At 39.0% G+C, this 18124-nt stretch overlaps 2 protein-coding genes across 12 annotated transcripts in view; one reads left to right on the forward strand and one right to left on the reverse strand.

The window, feature by feature from the left end:
- Nucleotides 1–1370, forward strand: part of COQ6 (coenzyme Q6, monooxygenase) — a 15330-nt gene extending 13960 nt beyond the window's left edge. For all 3 annotated transcript variants that reach the window (XM_042990085.1, XM_007095083.3, XM_042990084.1), the window contains 4 exons: nucleotides 87–289; nucleotides 368–483; nucleotides 647–813; nucleotides 1243–1370. In XM_042990085.1, coding sequence (XP_042846019.1) covers nucleotides 87–289; nucleotides 368–483; nucleotides 647–813; nucleotides 1243–1272 — 516 coding nt within the window. In that variant the 3' untranslated portion in view covers nucleotides 1273–1370. The remainder of the gene's footprint in view (nucleotides 1–86; nucleotides 290–367; nucleotides 484–646; nucleotides 814–1242) is intronic.
- Nucleotides 1371–8370: 7000 nt separating this feature from the next.
- The window catches only part of ENTPD5 (ectonucleoside triphosphate diphosphohydrolase 5 (inactive)), a 45233-nt gene continuing 35479 nt past the window's right edge, over nucleotides 8371–18124 (reverse strand). For all 9 annotated transcript variants that reach the window (XM_042990100.1, XM_042990101.1, XM_042990103.1 and 6 more), the window contains 5 exons: nucleotides 17527–17628; nucleotides 16222–16362; nucleotides 15432–15488; nucleotides 11444–11559; nucleotides 8371–8992 (listed from right to left, as the gene is read on the reverse strand). In XM_042990100.1, coding sequence (XP_042846034.1) covers nucleotides 8906–8992; nucleotides 11444–11559; nucleotides 15432–15488; nucleotides 16222–16362; nucleotides 17527–17628 — 503 coding nt within the window. In that variant the 3' untranslated portion in view covers nucleotides 8371–8905. The remainder of the gene's footprint in view (nucleotides 8993–11443; nucleotides 11560–15431; nucleotides 15489–16221; nucleotides 16363–17526; nucleotides 17629–18124) is intronic.

Raw genomic sequence — 18124 nt, forward strand, 5'->3', positions numbered from 1 at the left:
AGTTATAAAATGTATTTCCTTGCTGATTTAATTCCTTGTTAATCACTGGTGAATTTTCACGTTTGTTTACGGCTGACACTACTCAGTGGAGTGATGCTAACCACACCGACTTCATCGACTCGGCTGGCGCCATGCTGCAATATGCTGTTGCCTTTCTGAAGCCCACTAAGGTCTCAGCTCGCCAGCTGCCCCCAAGTGTAGCCAGAGTGGATGCCAGAAGCCGAATGTCATTTCCACTCGGGTTGGGACATGCTGCTGAATACGTCCGGCCTCGGCTGGCGCTCATTGGGTAAGATGACAACACAGCAGGGCTGCCGTCTTCGCACTCTGCTGCGGAGGCCGCGTCTGAACTCTGCTTTCTTTTTAGGGATGCAGCCCACAGAGTCCATCCACTTGCAGGACAAGGTGTCAACATGGGCTTTGGGGATATCTCCAGCTTGGTCCATCACCTCAGTGCTGCAGCCTTCAATGGGAAGGACTTAGGTAAGGGTTCAGGTACCTCAGAGAAGTATCCAGAGATCATGTGGTTAGGAAAGGTCAGGACCCCAAAATGTCCCTCAGCAGCCGGATATGGTAGACTTCAATGTGTCTGGTTTGCTGGCAAAGAACTTCACTATTGCTTTAAGGATTTATACCTTTCCTCCAGGCTCTATGAGCCATCTCACAGGTTATGAGACGGATCGACAGCGTCACAACACTGCTCTTCTGGCTGCTACTGACCTCCTAAAAAGGCTCTACTCCACCAGTGCCACTCCACTTGTGCTGCTCAGGACGTGGGGCTTGCAGGCTACAAATGCAGTATCTCCACTCAAAGTAAGGTCACTCATGGCTCTCCACGAGTCCTGCTCACTGAGGAGGACTTTGCCAATTATTCTGAATTTCTTTGAATTTTTTTCTGAATACCTTCCCCATTGGTTATGAGCAAAAAAGTCCTTGCTGGGCTTGGTGCTAGAGCCCACATGTAAGCAGTAACTTCATATGAGGAAAAATCGTGAATAGGAACTTTTAAAGTTTTAAAGATGTTTTAAACTCCTTTTGCTGCTTGGCCAGCTGCTTTCCTGAGAAACTTCTATTAAAAGACACTTTGGAGGGACTCTTGGGAGGAGTATCTGTCTGGGACTTCTGCCAATGTTTTGCTTTAATCACTTTGGAGATTTATATATAAAATTTTTAAAAAAATATTTTAAACTATTTTCTTCACTTGCCTCCATGCTTTACAGTGTCTGTTTCATTTTTCTCCAGGAACAGATTATGGCCTTTGCAAGCAAATGAGCGCTCCTCTTCGGGAGATTACGGTGATGAAAAATGAACATCTTTTCCTAAGACCATCACATAGTTTCAAGATTTAATAAATTTGCTTTACATTACAATTCTCTAGTCTCTTTTTCTCCTCTGCTTAATGGGCCTGTGGAGCCCAAATAATGAATGACAGATAAATTCAGTGTGAGAAGGGCATATCAATCAAGCCAAGAAAAAACCCCAAAGGAAGACTATTATGATTTGGTTGAAAAGACTTTTTATTACTAAGAAAAATTGCTAAGGGGCTGTCTCATCCATTTCGCTTGTTAATTTTAGAACTCTTAAGTTGCTGTCAACTTGAAACAGACTACTAATTTACATAGCATATTTTATGTGAACCTCATGGTAACCACAAGGGAAAAACACAGTAAATACACACAAGAAAATGAGAAAGGAATTTAAACAGAACACCAGAAAGCCATCAAACCACCAGGGAAGAAAGAAAGAAGAACCAAAAACTACAGAAACAGCCAGAAAATAATGAACAAAATGGCAGTAAGGTGTGTACTTACCTATAATTACTTTAAATGAAAATGGACTAAATTAGCCAAATGACAGAGTGCGTGGATTAAAAAACCACACATCTACATACTGCCTACAAGAAACAATGAAAATGGACTAAATTAGCCAAATGACAGAGTGGGTGGATTAAAAAAACCACACATCTATATACTGCTTACAAGAGACACTTCAGTAGGACACAACCCAGGCTGGAATTGGAAGGGACAGAAAAAGATATTCCATGGAAATGAAAAGAAAACCAGATAAGCTATATACTCCTATCAGACAAAATCGACTTGAAAACAAAGGCTGTAATAAAAGACAAGGGCATTACATAGGATAGAAAGGTCAATCTAGGAAGAAAAGAGAACATTTATAAATACACGTGCACACAATGTAGAACACCAAATACGTAAAGCAAATACTAATGTACCTAAAGGAAGATACTGAAAGCAATTGTAGGAGATTTTTTTTTCTTAAACTATTTGAGAGAGAGCAAGCGTGAAAGCAATAGGGAGGGGCAGAGAGAGCGGGAGACAGAATTCAAGCAGGTTCCACACTGTCAGCACAGAGCCTAACCTGGGGATTGAACTCACAAACTGAGATCGTGACCTGAGCTGAAATCAAGAGTCAGATGCTTAACTGACTGAGCCACCCAGGTGCTCCAGTAGGAGACTTTACTATCCTGTCATCAATGGATTGGTCATCCAGACCAAAAAAATCAATACAGAAACATTGGGCTTAACACATTAGACCACAGAGACTTAATATATTCAGAATATTCCATCTAAAAGCAGAATACAGAGGTGGCTGGGTGGCTCAGTTGATTAAGCATCTGACTTGGGCTCAGGTCATGATCTCACGGTTTGTGAGGTTGAGCCCTGTGTTGGACTCTGCTGACAGCTCAGAGCCTGGAGCCTGCTTCAGATTCTGCATCTCCCTTTCTCTCTGCGCCTTCCCCTCTCGCTGTCAAAAATAAACATTAAAAAAAAATCTTAAAGCAGAATACACATTCTTAAGTGTACATAAAACATTCTCCAGAATAAATCACGTTAGGCCAAAAAACCAAGTCTCAATAAATTAAAGAAAACTGAAATCCTATCAAGCATCTTTTCTGACCACAATGATATGAAACTATAAATTACAAGAAAACAGGAAAAACCACAAAAAGTTTAAATGTGCTATTGAACAACCAATGAGTAATCCAATCAAAGGAGAAGTAAATACCTATAGACAAAACAGAAATATGACATACCAAAAGATATGCAATGTAGCAAAAGCAGTTCTAAGAGGGAAGTTCACAGCAATACAGGTCTACCCAAAGAAACAAAATCTCAGACTGACAATATACCTAAAGGAACTTTCTAGAAAAAGAACAAGGCCCCAGATTAGAAGGTAGATCAGAGTAGAAATAGAGACAAAAGATATTAAAAAAAAAAAAAAAATCAATGAAACTAAGTTGGTGTTTTTTTGTTTTTTGTTTTTTTTTAAGTGGGCTTCATGCCCAGTGCACAGCCTGACATGGGCTTGAACTCATGACCCTGAGATCAAGAGTCGGATGCTTAATGGACTGGGCCACCCAGGCACCTCAAGAGTAGGGTTCTTTGAAAAGATAAAATCCACAAACCCTAAGCAGACTAAGCAAGAAAAAACGAGAGGACTCAATCAGAGATCAAAGAATAGTTACAACTGATACACAGAAATACAAAGGATCCTAACTAAGAGACTCCTGTAAAAAATTACACGCCAACAAGCTGTACAACCTGGAAAAAGTCAATTAATTCCTGGAAACATACAATCTTCCAAAACAGAATCGTAGAAACAAAATATGAATAGACCAATGACTAATAAGGAGCTTGAAACAGAAATAAAAAACCTCCCAATAAGCAAAGTCTAGAATCAGCTTCACTGACAAGTTCTACCAAACTTTGAAGGAAGATTTACTACCTTTCTCAAACTCTTCCAAAAGAGGAGGAATAGCTTCCAAACACATTTTACAAGGCCAGACATTACTCCAAAAACCAAAACCAAGACAACACAAAAGGATAGGCCAATATCCTTGATGAACATAGATGCAAAAGTTCTAAACAAAACACTAGCAAATCTAATCTAATGATACATTAAAAAGGATCACACACCACAATCAAGTGGAATTTATTCCAGGGATGCAAGGATAGTTCAACATACAGAAATCAATCAATGAGATATGTTAACAGAAAGAAAAATAAAGTCATCTGATCATCTCAATAGATGCAGAAAAACCATGTGACAAATTCAATACCCATTTATGTTAAAAATTCTCAACAAAGGGGCACCTGGATGGCTCAGTTAGTTAAGCATCCAACTTCAGCTCAGGTCACGATCTCACGGCTCGTGGGTTCGAGCCCTGCATCAGGCTCTGTGCTGACAGCTCAAAGCTTGCTTTGGATTCTGTGTCTCCCTCTCTCTGCTCCTCTCCCACTCGCATGCTCTCTCTCTCAAAAATAAGCAAACAATGAAAAACAAAATTCTTAATGAAGTAGGTACAGTAGGGAACGTAACTTAACACAATAAAGGCCATATATGACAATCATATAGCATCATACTCAACAGTGCAAAGTTGAAAGCCTTTCATCTAAGAACAAGAACAAGACAAGAATGCCCATTCTTACCTCTTTTTTTCAATACAGTACTGGAAGTCCTAGCCACACCAATTAGTCAAGAGAAAAGGCAGCCAAATCAGAAAGGAAGAAGCAAAACTATTTGCAGATGACATGATACTATACATAGAAAACCCTAAAGACCCCATCAGAAAACTGCTAGAACTAAAAAATTCAGTCAAGTTGCAGGATGTAAAATCAATGCACAGAAATCTGTGGTGTTTCTACACACTAAGAATAAAGCATCAGAAGAAGTTAAAAAAACAATTCCATTTGCAATTTACAACTGCATCAAAAAGAATACCTATGAATAAATTTAATCAAAGAGGTGAAAGACCTAGACACTTATGACTATAAGACACTGATGAAAGAAACTGAAGACACAAAGGGAAGCTGTTCTGTGCTTATGGATTAGGAGAATTAATACTAAAATGCCCACACAACTCAAAGGCATCTACAGATTCAATGCAATAGCTCTTAAAATTCCAATGGCATACTTCACAGAATTAGAACAACTAATTCTAAAATTTGTATGGAACTACAAAAGATCCCGAATAGCCAAAGCAATCTTGAGAAAGAAGAACAAAGCTGGAGGTATCAAGCTCCCTGATTTCAAACTATTTCAAACTACAAAGCTGTAATAATCAAAACAGCATGGTATGGGTACAAAAACAGACACAGAGATCAAATGGAACAGAACTGAGAGCCCAGAAATAAACCCACGCATATCGGGGCAATTATTTTACCACAAAGGAGCCAAGAACACGTATACTGGAGAAAAGTCAGTTTCACTCGTATGTGGATCTCAAAAAACAAAAGGGCAAACAAAATAAAAACCTTATAGAGAATAGACCAGTGGTTACCAGAGGAGGAGGTGGTCGACGGTACGGTGACTAAGTTTGTGGTGGTGATCACTTGGTAGTATACACAGACGAATTATAAAGCTACACACCAGAAACTTATATAATAAAGATTTATGTAATTCTTTTTAATGCTGGTCATAAATTTACACAATTGCTTTCTGATTAAGATAAAAATTAAAAATACCCAATTCATGCATTTTTGTTACAACTGCTGTTTCAAAATCCCTAACAATGCAAATTAAACATAAATTGCTTTAACCTTGGTTAAAGGTGCACACTGGACTTCCTGAAAAAAAAAAAATCTTCTTAATGTTAATTACTTCCTTATCACAGCACCAGAATTCAATTTTATTTATGGTTCCTCTCTGGGACACCATTGTCTGTTCAGTAATAAAACAATAAATAATTGCACAGGTTTGAAGACCTCAGGAACCAGGTCAAAGGGGAAAGTCAATTAGCAGCAGAATCACATACATGTTTGGTTGTAGACTAGTGGCTGACCTGTGGGAGAAAGGGTGTCTTGCTCTGGGTTTTCGAAAAGCTCACTTCATGGTCCCAGAGAATCCTTTTATAGATTTGTGCATCCATTGTTATTTGTACACTGTAAAAAATATCTTGCCCAAAAGTCCTATTTGAAGATGAAATGAGAAGAAACCGTCTGCTTTTGAACCAAACTAAGCTATTCTTGGGAATAATTTTTGAAGGGATGAGAAACTTGTTACCACAGGGGGAGCTTTACAGGCGAATGCAGAAAATTTGTAAAGATACTAAAGAAAGTGACAGTCATGAAACTTCCTGTAATCTCAGGGAAAATATGGCCAGAATGGAATAGGGCAGTTACTGTGAAAAGCTGTGTGAGTACTAGCAGGGTCCAGAAAGGTCACCATAGGGAAAAAAGATCATCTTTCACAAAAAATGGAAAGGTAGCCCAGGTAAGAAGAACGTGGACTCCAAAAATACACCAACCAAATCAGGCAGGACAGGAAGAATTTTAAGGCACATCTTGTAAACCTCCACGACCCACAGAAGATGTTCTTCATATGATGATGATGTAACAACACAACATTCATTATGTGCCAGGCCATGTCCTTAGTGTTTGAAATCTTACACATTTAGAGAAAGGAAACTTAACCAGCAACATTAGACTCTATATGACCCCTCAATAAGAGGCCCAAAAGGTACACTAAGGGGCAGAAAGGACATTATAGAAAATTTTTTTCTAAGAAATAAAAATTCTTATTCCAAGTTGCTCCTAAACTGGATAAATTAATTGTCCAGATGTTCTCATCAAGGGAATCAGAATATATGTAGATACACTTCTGGAATACTACTGCATCTACTGATTTCTACCTACAGATTTCTGAAGGTATCTGGGATGACCAAAGGAGTTGGGTGAACAATACTTGGCTCCTATTTATAAGCCTCACAGACAAGCTGTGGTGCTAAAGACCATGGAATCTTACCTCTCCAGCCCCATCAAGCTGGATGAGTCTAGTGAACACAGCTTACCTCTTGGGAAAACTTGGTTTCTACTAGAGGAAACAGTCTCTCTCCCTAATTATATGGAACAACATTTAGTGTATGATGACTGGTTCCAGCACCCTGTTTTTTGTTTTTTGTTTTTTTTTTTTTGAAAAGAAGCCATATAGTATGTTAAAGAAGATACCATAAAGGACTTGGAAGTTTTCTCCAAAGATTGAAAGGCTGTGGAAGGAGAGATCAGAGCAGATCTAAGACCACTGAGAAGATAGCTAATTTCAGCTCAATATAAAAGAGATTTTCTTTTAACATCAGCAAAGTCCAAAAATGGAATAAGCTGTCCAAACACATGCCTAAACAGAAGATGAATAATAACCAATTGGAAATGTTCAGGGAATTCTGCAATGGGCAGAAGACTGGGTTTTATCTTTGGTAGTTTTCAACTTTCTAAAGATTCTATTTAATTATGTAGCATCTTTTGAGGAAGACAGTAGGTATAAAAGTGACCTCAGTATAATAAAAGAAGTATCTGAAGAAATTCCACATTGAATTAAAAAACAAAATTTGGGGGATGAGGATATAGAAATTTGCCTACTTGCACATATCAGATGTTAAATATTTATTGACTCAATGGAATGACTAAGAAATAAGTTTCCACAGGAACTAGTGTGAGGGCCAGGTATATTTAACACTTGTTTGAAAGAGCTGAAAGAGTCTACTGTGAAGACTACAAGTTTGGGGACATGCAAACTTTGTTAGAAAGAAGCTGGAAGCAAAGAGCTAAGGTAAAGGAGCCAGACTATACAAAGATCTTTGAAGTCTAAGAGCACTTGAGTGGGTAGATAAGAAGCAGATGATGATCCTGTAAAAAAAAAAAACAAAAAACAACCCCCACCCCGCCACCACTACACACACACAAGAAAAGATAATTAATTTTAGGGGAAATAATTCACAAAATCAAGAGCTCTCAACACTCAAACAAAAAGAGAATCCACCGTACTGATGTGGGCCAAAATGGCCAACCAAATCAAATATTAGGTACCATCAAGAAAGGTACCAGAAACCCTGGAACTAAAAAATAATTTAGAGGAAGTTAGCTAAAATTATCAGGGTCAGAGCAGAAAGAGATACGACTACAAACGGAGAGAATAAAAGGGCAAACTGCAAGGAGCTGTGACCCAAATCTAGAGACCCTTGCACAGCACAGCCAAAGGCATCTGAGCACAGACCAAAAGCCAGAGTAGATGAATTTCTTAGAAATACAAAGAAAACTCATTTAGGATGAGAAATTAACTATAAACACATTTTCCTGGGAGGAGGAACTGGCACTGAATACACATACATTCCTATAAAGTTGGATATGTTAATTAATCCCAGGATTGCCTGATTAAGAGAAGGTCTATTCAAGGGAGCCACACTCTCCCAAACCTTGTCCCTAGAGATCAAATAGACTCCTTTTTTAGGCTGGGGTCTGCACAGTGAGGAGTTGCTCTCTATCTTGCCAAGAACTGGCACAAAGCAGGATCACACAATTTCAGATATGTTACCTTTTCTCTCCCTTGGAGTTACACATGAAAAGCATAAACCAGGTTTTTGTTTTTGTTTTTAGGGGAGGTGAGTGGAAAGAGGGTGGGACGTGGCAATGTGTAGGGAGGAGGAAAAATTACTGGTGTTGATAGGTCATGGGATTGCAATCAGTGGGCTTAGTGTAGCGTGTTAAGAGGAAAATTAATACGTTCAAAGGAATGAGGCACTCAAAGGGCTGAAATGAGATTTTTCTTTGGTTCCCAGGGACCTGTCCCTGGGCTCTCCAAGGTTAATTTCAAAGCTTTTCCTTTTGGCTGTGACACACAAAGAATCTCAAAGATTTAGACTCTGGTGCCAGCTGTGCAAGCAGAGTGGTAAGGTCAAGAGTTCACATTAGATATACAGAATTAATTAGACCCAAATCTCCAGACTCAAGGGCAAGACCTGTCTCCAAAAGCTCCTTCCTCCTGATGAATTGAGCTGCTGGGCTTCAGTCCAGGCTATCCTCAGACTAGCTCAGAACATGACTGAGTCCTCTCTCCTTCTACCTTTAAAAAGGTTGTTGGCAAATGCAATCCTCAGAAGAAGGGCCTGGCCTCAGTGGGAGATCCCCAGAGACTGCAGCAGGTGAAAGGTGGCCCCCAAGGCCCAGCCTGTCTCTATGTTGTTCACTTTCTTTGAGAGCTGTTGAGTAGAAAAAAAAAAAAGTTCACATTTTTATTTCATTTTCAACTCTGGCAAGCATGACACAGGCAGAGAATATCTACAAAGATCACACATGGCCAAATCAAGGTAAAATTTGGAGTAGCCAGTCTTTGGAGGCTTCCCACTACCACTCTCTATAAGGTTTCCCTCTTGCCGTGGCTTATTGCCCCTACACCTGCCAATCTGATCTCTGAATCTTCTGGCTTGGAAGTGGTCTTACCCAGGCCTTCTAGACAGGACCTTTTAGACAAACAGGCTTTTGAATTCTTTTCCCTAATCCCGAAACAAAATACAACAGGAGGCAGGAATCAATTTAGGGGTAGGAAAGAACATATTAAACTTCACAATTCATAGTTTATAAACAACTGAATTTTCTTAAGCACTAATTAATAACCAACCAAGGCATTTAAGGCATTCTAGGCCAGGTTGTGTCTCAATCAGTTCAGTGACTTTGGGCAAATGTTTAAACCTGATTTCTTCCAATACATAAAAGAAGATCAGATTAGCATTTATCAAATTGTTTTCTTCAGAATCTGAGGAGTTCTTGGAAGTGCTTCAAAGGAGAAAAGGAGGCCAAATGCTGATCCTTCCAGGCCTCATTCCTCCACTTCAACCAGATAGCTCCACTTTGATTAATTTTACTGTCATTCTGTATCTTTTGTTAAACAATAATGCCACTACTGATAACACCACACACAAAAAAGTTTGGAGACCAGTGGATTGGTTTTAGTCTTTTTTTCTAGGACTAATTTCTTATGACACAATCCTTCTTTGTTGACCAGATGAAATCTACATTCTACTAGCAAGTAATTCTTTGTTAAGTACCCTAAATGCCAATATTCTTGTCAGATACAACACATGAAATCCAAATACCTTAGTACAAAGTTTATGAGTTTATGAAATCTTTGTAACACAAGAAATAGGGCAATATAAACTCATCTGGAATTGAGGAAACAGGAAGGGGAAATGATGCAAGCAAGGGTACTTCAATGTTTGTTTATTTTTGAGAGAGAGTGAGCGTGCATGCACGTGAGCAGGGGAAGAGCCAAGAGGGAGACACAGAATCTGAAGCAGGCTCTGGGCTCTGAGCTATTAGCACAGAGCCCAACGTGGCGCTCGAACTCACGAGCTGTGATATCATGACCTGAGTCAAAGTTGAACGTTTAACTGACTGAGCCACCCAGGCACCCCTGCAAGGGCACTTCAAAAACAAAGTACGGCCTACTTATTTGACCCCAAAGTACAAAGTTGCCTGTGCCGTACTTATATTTTTGTCACACCTCCGTTAATAGATTATATGCTATTTGAGGACAAGATTTCATTTTAATCATCTTTGTAACCATAATGTACAATTATACAATTATGGTACAGAAGACAAGAAAACAAATGGGATGGATAAAACATATAAGATGTGTTTAGAATAGATAAATAAGTTACTACGAAATGGAGCCTGCATGTACCTAAACAAATGGACAGAGACAGCAGGACAAAAAGGGACACAAGATTCAAGAGGCACTAAATATATGAGGCACATATAAAATATATAGGACATACTACATATACACAAGGCATTCAACATTAATGAGAACTTGAATAAGCCACTCACTGGTGACATCCTTTTGTCCTCTGCCGAATAAAACCATCTAATAGGGTAATGAGTGAATGCTACTAGCCATTGTACCTGCCCCTCTGCCTCTCCGAATAGAGCAAATTTGTGTGACAGACCCAGGCACCCCCTTGATCCTTGTACCCCCTTGATCAGCTCTAGTACTTATAACTGCACTATCAGCAGAGAGAGAGAGATGCAGGACATATGAACCCAGGAATTAAGAAGTATGGCATTTCCAGCCTGCCCATTTCCACCCTATCCTATATGTTCTCACCTATCCTATTTCTTTCCCTTTGCTTCTTGCCCTGAGTTTTGAATTTAATTCAATAAACCATGTGACTTGGGCATCTTAATTTGGGATGCAAGCCTTTCTGCTCTGTGACCCCTAGGATAGCTTGCCTGGGAATATACTTAGAAGTTACCATTGCATCAGGGAGCCTGGGTGGCTCAGTCGGTTAAGCGTCCGACTTTAGCTCAGGTCATCATCTCACAGCTCATGGGTTTGAGCCCCACGTCGGGCTCTGTGCTGACAGCTCAGAGCCTGGAGCCTGCTTCAGATTCTGTGTCTCCCTCGCTCTCTGCCCCTCCCCCGCTCATGCTCTCTCTCAAAAATAAATGAAAACATTAAAAAAAAAAAAGTTACCATTCCATCAAGCTAATTTCCCACATTCATGGTGTCTTGCAGAGTGCCTTGTCCATAGCCCTAACAAAAACACCTCATAATTCCACCTGCAGCCACTTTTATTACTAAACAAGTTCTTAAATCTTCCTAATTCCCAAATAAGTAGACTGTTACATGATTTCAGTACCATCTCTCTTACCTGTAAGACAGTACTGTCTGCAAAGCCAAAGCCATCCTTCAACAAGGCTGTGATGTAACTGAGATCCATGCATAGGAAAGGACTGCCTGAGGCGAAGTTTTCCAAGTTATCACACACTGAAAGGGAGAGAGTGAAGAGTGGAATTCAAGTTTGAGGCTAACTGACAAGTGTAGGATTTTCTCAAAATACACACTTAGGATAAGCAAAGCAGAATTCTCCATTTGGCTAGCACCTGGGAGTCTTAAAGACTACAACTGTGCACTGACAACCTCTGTAAGGCCACGGTGCTTAAGAATTTGCACATTTCTGATGTCACATCTTCTTTACTCAAAGGTGCCTGGGATCCTGGTTTATTTGCTAAATTTCTATTACCTGTTGTTGGGGCTTAATTCAACTAAGTCCCTTACCTATTATTAATGCTAAGGCCCAGAAGACAGAGAAATACCAGTAGCCCTACTTTGGGGCCAGTGGATAAGAGCATTTATCTGTATTTCCATGGATGCTCTCAAAGAAGCCCTTGTGGCTATTTCCCATATATTTTGGTGCTCAGTATTTCATTAACACTGATAACACTATTTCAATTTAAAAAAAAAAAAAAGGAAGAGCACCATACATAAAAATAAACTCAAACTAGATTAAATACCTAAATGTGAGACCTAAAACTGTAAAACTCTTAAAACAAAACAGACAGGAATCTCTTGGACACGGGCCTTAGCAACATATTTATGGATATATCTCCCCAGGCAAGGGAAACAAAAACAAAAATAAACTCTTGGGACTACATCAAATTAAAAACCTTTTGCAAAGCAAAGGAAACCATTGACAAAACAAAAAGGCAACTTACTGAATAGAAGATATTTGCAAATGGTACGCCCAGTAAGGGGCTGTATCCAAAATACATAAAGAACTTACACAACTCGACACCAAAGAAACAGACAATCCTATTTAAAAATGGGCAAAGGCACTCCATTTATGGTAACTTGATATCACAGCAATAGAAAACTGATACAACAGGGTTCTTAGGTGGCTCAGTGGGTTAAGCATCCGACTTTGGATCAGGTCATGATCTCCTGGTTCTGAGTTCGAGCCCTGCGTCAGGTTCTGTGCTGACAACTCAGAACCTAGGGTCTACTTTGGATTCTGTGTGTGCCTCTCCTCTGCCCCTCCCCTCCCCCCTCTCTCTCAAAAATAAACATTAAAAAAAAGAAAACAGATACAGCTTATTTAGTGACGATTTAATACAGTTTGATATTAACTTTTATATATAAAGTGTTCATAATTTTAGGACTGTTTTATATGCTAGTGTTATTAGCCTTTACCTATTTTATTTTTATTATCTATTTATAATGCTGCAAATAATGTTAAGTTTATTATTCCATCCATTAACTTTATAGATGATGCCTTTTCCCATATACAAATTTTTTTATTTTCAATCACGTCAACCTCTACCATCATTTTTAATGCAGTCTCAATCTTAAAACTTGTCTAAATAATCTAATTTTATCACATGTAGTCATATTTCCATATAATTTTCAAATGTCTAAAATTTATGTTTTAGTATTTCATGCAATATGTGAATTGTACAAAAAAGTATAATTTGCTTATATTATCCACTTTAGGAGAAATACATCTTTACTAAACTATTTGAAAAAGAAAATGGGCAAAGGAACTGAATAGACATTCTTCCAAGGAAAACATACAGATATCCAACAGACACGTGAAAAGATGCTCACTTCTTACTAGACATGTTGCAAGAGGCAAGGGAAACAAAAGCAAAAATGAACTATTGGGACTTCATCAAGATAAGTGAAGGAAACAATCAACAAAACTAAAAGGCAGCCTACAGAATGGGAGAAGATACCCGCAAATGACATCCCCAATAAAGGGTTAGTATCCAAAATCTATAAAGAATTTATCAAACTCAACACCCAAACACCAAATAATCCAGTTAAGAAATGGGCAGAAGACATGAATAGACATTTTCCCAAAGAAGACATCCAGATGGCTGACAGACACATGAAAAGATGCTCAACATCGCTCATCAGTGAAATACAAATCAAAACCATGAGATAACTCACACCTGTCAGAATGGCTAAAATTAACAACACAAGAAATAACAACTGTTGGCAAGGATGCAGAGGAAGGGTGGGAATGCAAACTGGTGCAGCCACTCTGGACAACAGTATAGAGGTTCCTCAAAAGGTTAAAAATAGAACTACCTTATGATCCAGCAGTTGTACTCCTAGGTATTTACCCAAAGAATACAAAAATACTAATTCGGAGGGATACATGCACCCCAATCATAGCAGCATTATCTACAATACCCAAATTATGGAAACAGCCCAAATGTCCACTGACCTATGAGTGGATAAAGATGATGTGATATACATGTGAGATATATATATATCTATATATATATGTGAGATATATATATATATATATCTCACATGTATATAATAGAGTATTACTCAGCCATCAAAAAGAATGAAATCTTGCCATTTATAATGACATGGATGGAGCTAGAGAGTATTACGCTAAGTGAAGTAAGTCAGTCAGAAAAAGACAAATATCATAGGATTTCACTTATATGTGGAACTTAAGAAACACAACAGATGAACATATGGGAGAGGGTAAAAAAAAAAAGAGAGGGAAACAAACCATAAGAGACTTTTATGGGTCAGAGGGTTGATGGAGGGAGGTGGGTGGGGGATGGGCTAGATGGGTGATGGATACTAAGGAGGGCACTTATTACGATGAGGACGGGGTGTTGTATGTAAGTGATGAATCACTGAATTCTACTCCTGAAACCAATATTGCACTGTATATGTTAATTAACTAGAGTTTAAATTAAAATTTGAAAAGAAAAAAGAAAAGATGCTCAACATAACTCATCATCAGGGAAATGCATATCAAAACCATAATGAGGTATCACTTCACACCAATCAGAATGGCTAATATCAAAAAAGAAATAAAAGTGTTAGCAAGGATGCAGAGAGAAGGGAACCCTCATGTACTGTTGGTAGGGATGTAAACTGGCAGTGCTACTGTGGATAATAGTATGGAGGCTCCTCAAAAAATTAAAAATAGAAATACCATATGATCTAGTAATTCTTTTAGTGCTTATTTACCCAAAGAAAATGAAAACACTAATTCAAAAAGATATAAGCACCCCTGTATATACTGTAGCATTATTTACAACAGCCAACTTATGGAAGCAGCCCAAGTGTCCACTGGTAGATAAATGGATAAAGAAGAGGTGGTGTGTGCGTGCACACACACCAATGGAATAGTACTCAGCCATAAAAAAAGAATATCTTGCCACTTGGGACAACATGAACAGACCTAGAGGGTATTATGCTAAGTTACACAGATATGATTTCACTTACATGATTTCACTTATATGTAGAATTCAAAACAACCCAAGACAAATGAACAAATAAAGAAAAAACTGAACTCTTAAATAGACAGAACTGGTTGTTGCCAGAGGGGAGATGGGTGGGGGAATGGGCAAAATAGATGAAGGAGATTAAGAGGTACAAAATTCTAGCCGTAAAATAAATAAGTCACAGAGATGAAAATTACACCACAGGGAATACACTCAATAGTACTATAATAATGTTGTACGGAGACAGATCATGAGTATATTATCGTGGTGAGCACTGGGTAATGTACAGAATTGTTGAATCTATATGTTGTACACCTAAAACTGATATAAAATTGTATGTCAATTATACTTCAATAATAGGGGGGAAAAAGGAAGAAAGGAAGAAATATAGAAAGAAGAAAAGGTTTTCATCATTTCCCCAAAGCTTCTTGTATTCCCATGGTTTTCTATGCCACTTGATGCTTTTAACTCCTGGCAAAAACATGAAACCAGCCTTCTGAGCAGCTTTCTGCTGACTGTGGTGCTTTGGGTCACTTTAAGGTCATTAGAGTTGGCAGGCACAGCCTCATGGACTCGCCTTCAAGGGTTCCCACTGGCACTTACCTTCCCTTGCTTTTCTTTCAAAATCTTCAACTTTTAAAACACCCCCTGTTTCATAATCTAAAATGAAACAGTAGCTGATGTCAAAAAGCCTTCAAGGAAACAAGGAAATTCATCCTAGTGAAATTTATAATAATGAAAAACTAAAGTAAATTTTTACTAGAAGTAAAATTTCCAACATTACAAGATGGGATAAACAAACATGACATATCCATACAACACAATCTATGTGGTCTAATTCATTTATAATTATTCTATGTATATTTAACCACAATAAAAAATGACCTATTAAAAAAACCCAGAAAATAGGAAATTAACTCATATCTCAGGCCATGACAGATCACATACATACATTCATTCACAGAACCAACAAAAAGCAGTACTATTGTGATAAGAAAATAAAAGTTATAAAGGGGGAGGAGAAAACTTTTTGGGGTAATGGATATATTATTTTGAATTTGTTGATGGCTTAATGGGTATACACATATGTCAAAACAATAAATTATACACTTTAAATATTCACATTTTATGTTAATTATACCTCAATAAAAATGTAAAAAAAAAAAAAAAGATTTCATATGTATTTGCTTAGGCCACTTTCCAGCTCCAAAAGATTCTAAATCATATTCATCCTTCCATTGCAGTGACTAAGGTCATTCAATAGCCAGCAATGGAGAAGAAGTAAGGTGATCACTCATGATGAAGCATTTAAAATTCTCCTTTTCTCCCTTTCCCTTCCCCACCACAGGTTTGCCCAGCTTCCTCCCTAGACTGATACCTGGAGTAAACTTACCAATCATGTCTGTGTCAACAGCACGATCATAATAGTAAGAGAAAGCATAGAAGGAACTTCTCTGGACCTCATCTGGCTGGTGAAGTTTTCCTTGGACCACCCTCAGCACTTCAGTGTAGCAGGGCTCAAAGCCCATTTCCCCTGCCAGGGCAAGAGTGTACAAGCACAATGTGAGAAAAATAAGAGCTCTCTGGAGCCAACAAAGAAACAGCAGGAGGATCAATGAAAGCAGATGCTGGGGCTGAGGACAAAGGGCTTACAAAGCTGAGCAAACTTCCACAGTCCTGTCACTCTGGAGGAAAGGTACCTGCTTCCCCATGGCAGCTCCCCTCCCTAACCTGTGTTCACCAAAATAGCCATACCTAACCTGAAGCTACTGCCTAGCCTTACATGCCATGGTATTCATGAGGAGCATCCAGAAGGGTCACCTGCTTCCTTCACTGGAAAAATTGAGTTTTTTATCTTGACTTTAAGGTCTCTGCTTTTTATAATACCCGAGGTGAATTCTTTTTCTCATGGTCTCAGTTTTAAATGTATGTAATATTATTTAAAAAGCTAAACAATGGGGCGCCTGGCTGGCTCAGTTGGCTAAGAGGTTGACTCTTGATTTTGGCTCAGATCATGAGATCAATCCCTGCATCAGGTCCTGTGCTAACAGTGTTGAGCCTGCTTGAGATTCTCTTTCTCTCCTTCTCTCTCTGCCCCTCTCATGCTCATGCTGTTTCTGTCTCTCTCAAAATAAATACACTTAAAAAATAAACTTTAAAAAAGTAAAAAAAGGGGCTCCTGGGTGGCTTAGTCGGTTAAGTGTCCGACTTTGGCTCAGGTCATGATCTCGCGGTCCGTGGGTTCGAGCCCCACGTCGGGCTCTGTGCTGACAGCTCAGAGCCTGGAGCCTGTTTCAGATTGTGTGTCTCCCTCTTTCTCTGACCCTCCCCTGTTCATGCTCTCTGTCTCAAAAATAAATAAATGTTTAAAAAAAATTTTTTTAAGTAAAAAAATAAAATAAAAAGCTAAACATTAACTGAATTTGAAATAGTGTTCCTCCTTGCTGAGGGCATCAGACCTAGGTTAAGAACAGGCTTCTAATGGGTCTACACACTTGGGCAGGGAAAGAGCAGGACAGAGAGACAGTGCCTTGTTCACTGTCACTTCATACTATTCCTTAAAGGCATACCAAGATCTATTTGGAATGAGTCCCTGCAAAAGACAAGCCTCTCTTAAGTTCTGAAAAACATCTCCTGTGGGACTTTTCCAGACTTCTACTGTAAAGGTAATTTCAACCAGTGAAAACACATCACTTGCCTTCTTTGTTGCCACCATAATGGTATTTCACACCCCCAAAGATCCACTCTGCTTCCAACCATCTTGGTAGACAGGCACTTCGGAAAGTGTGTCCATCAATCCCTGAAAGAAGCCAGACCACGAAGTAAGAAGCAAGGGTGTGTGTATGTGTGAGAGAGAGAGAGACAGAGAGATAGAATGTGTGAAAGACACATGCACACACAAATGCAAGAAGACAGTAAAGTTGAAAGGAATTACCAAAGTAGGTAGTTCCATGACTGGGTCCTATGACAGGAATTCTTAACTCAGGGTTCATAGATGGGCTTTGTGGGGTTGGTGAACCTCCTGAAACTATAAATTTTTGTGCATATGTGTATTTGGCAGAAAGGTTCATGGTTTTTATCACATCTCAAAGAAACCCAAAACCTACAATGGAATATGTTCCCTCCTTTCTAAAAAAAAAAAAGGGGCACCTGGGTGGCTCAGTCAGTTAAGCTCCGACTTCATCTCAGGTCATGATCTCATGGTTTGTGGGTTCGAGCCTTGTGTCGGGCTCTATACTGACAGCTCAGAGCCTGGAGCCTGCTTCGGATTCTATGTCTCCCTCTCTCTCTGCCCC

Source organism: Panthera tigris, chromosome B3, assembly GCF_018350195.1.
Source record: "Panthera tigris isolate Pti1 chromosome B3, P.tigris_Pti1_mat1.1, whole genome shotgun sequence".
NCBI classification, from domain to species: Eukaryota; Metazoa; Chordata; class Mammalia; order Carnivora; family Felidae; genus Panthera; species Panthera tigris.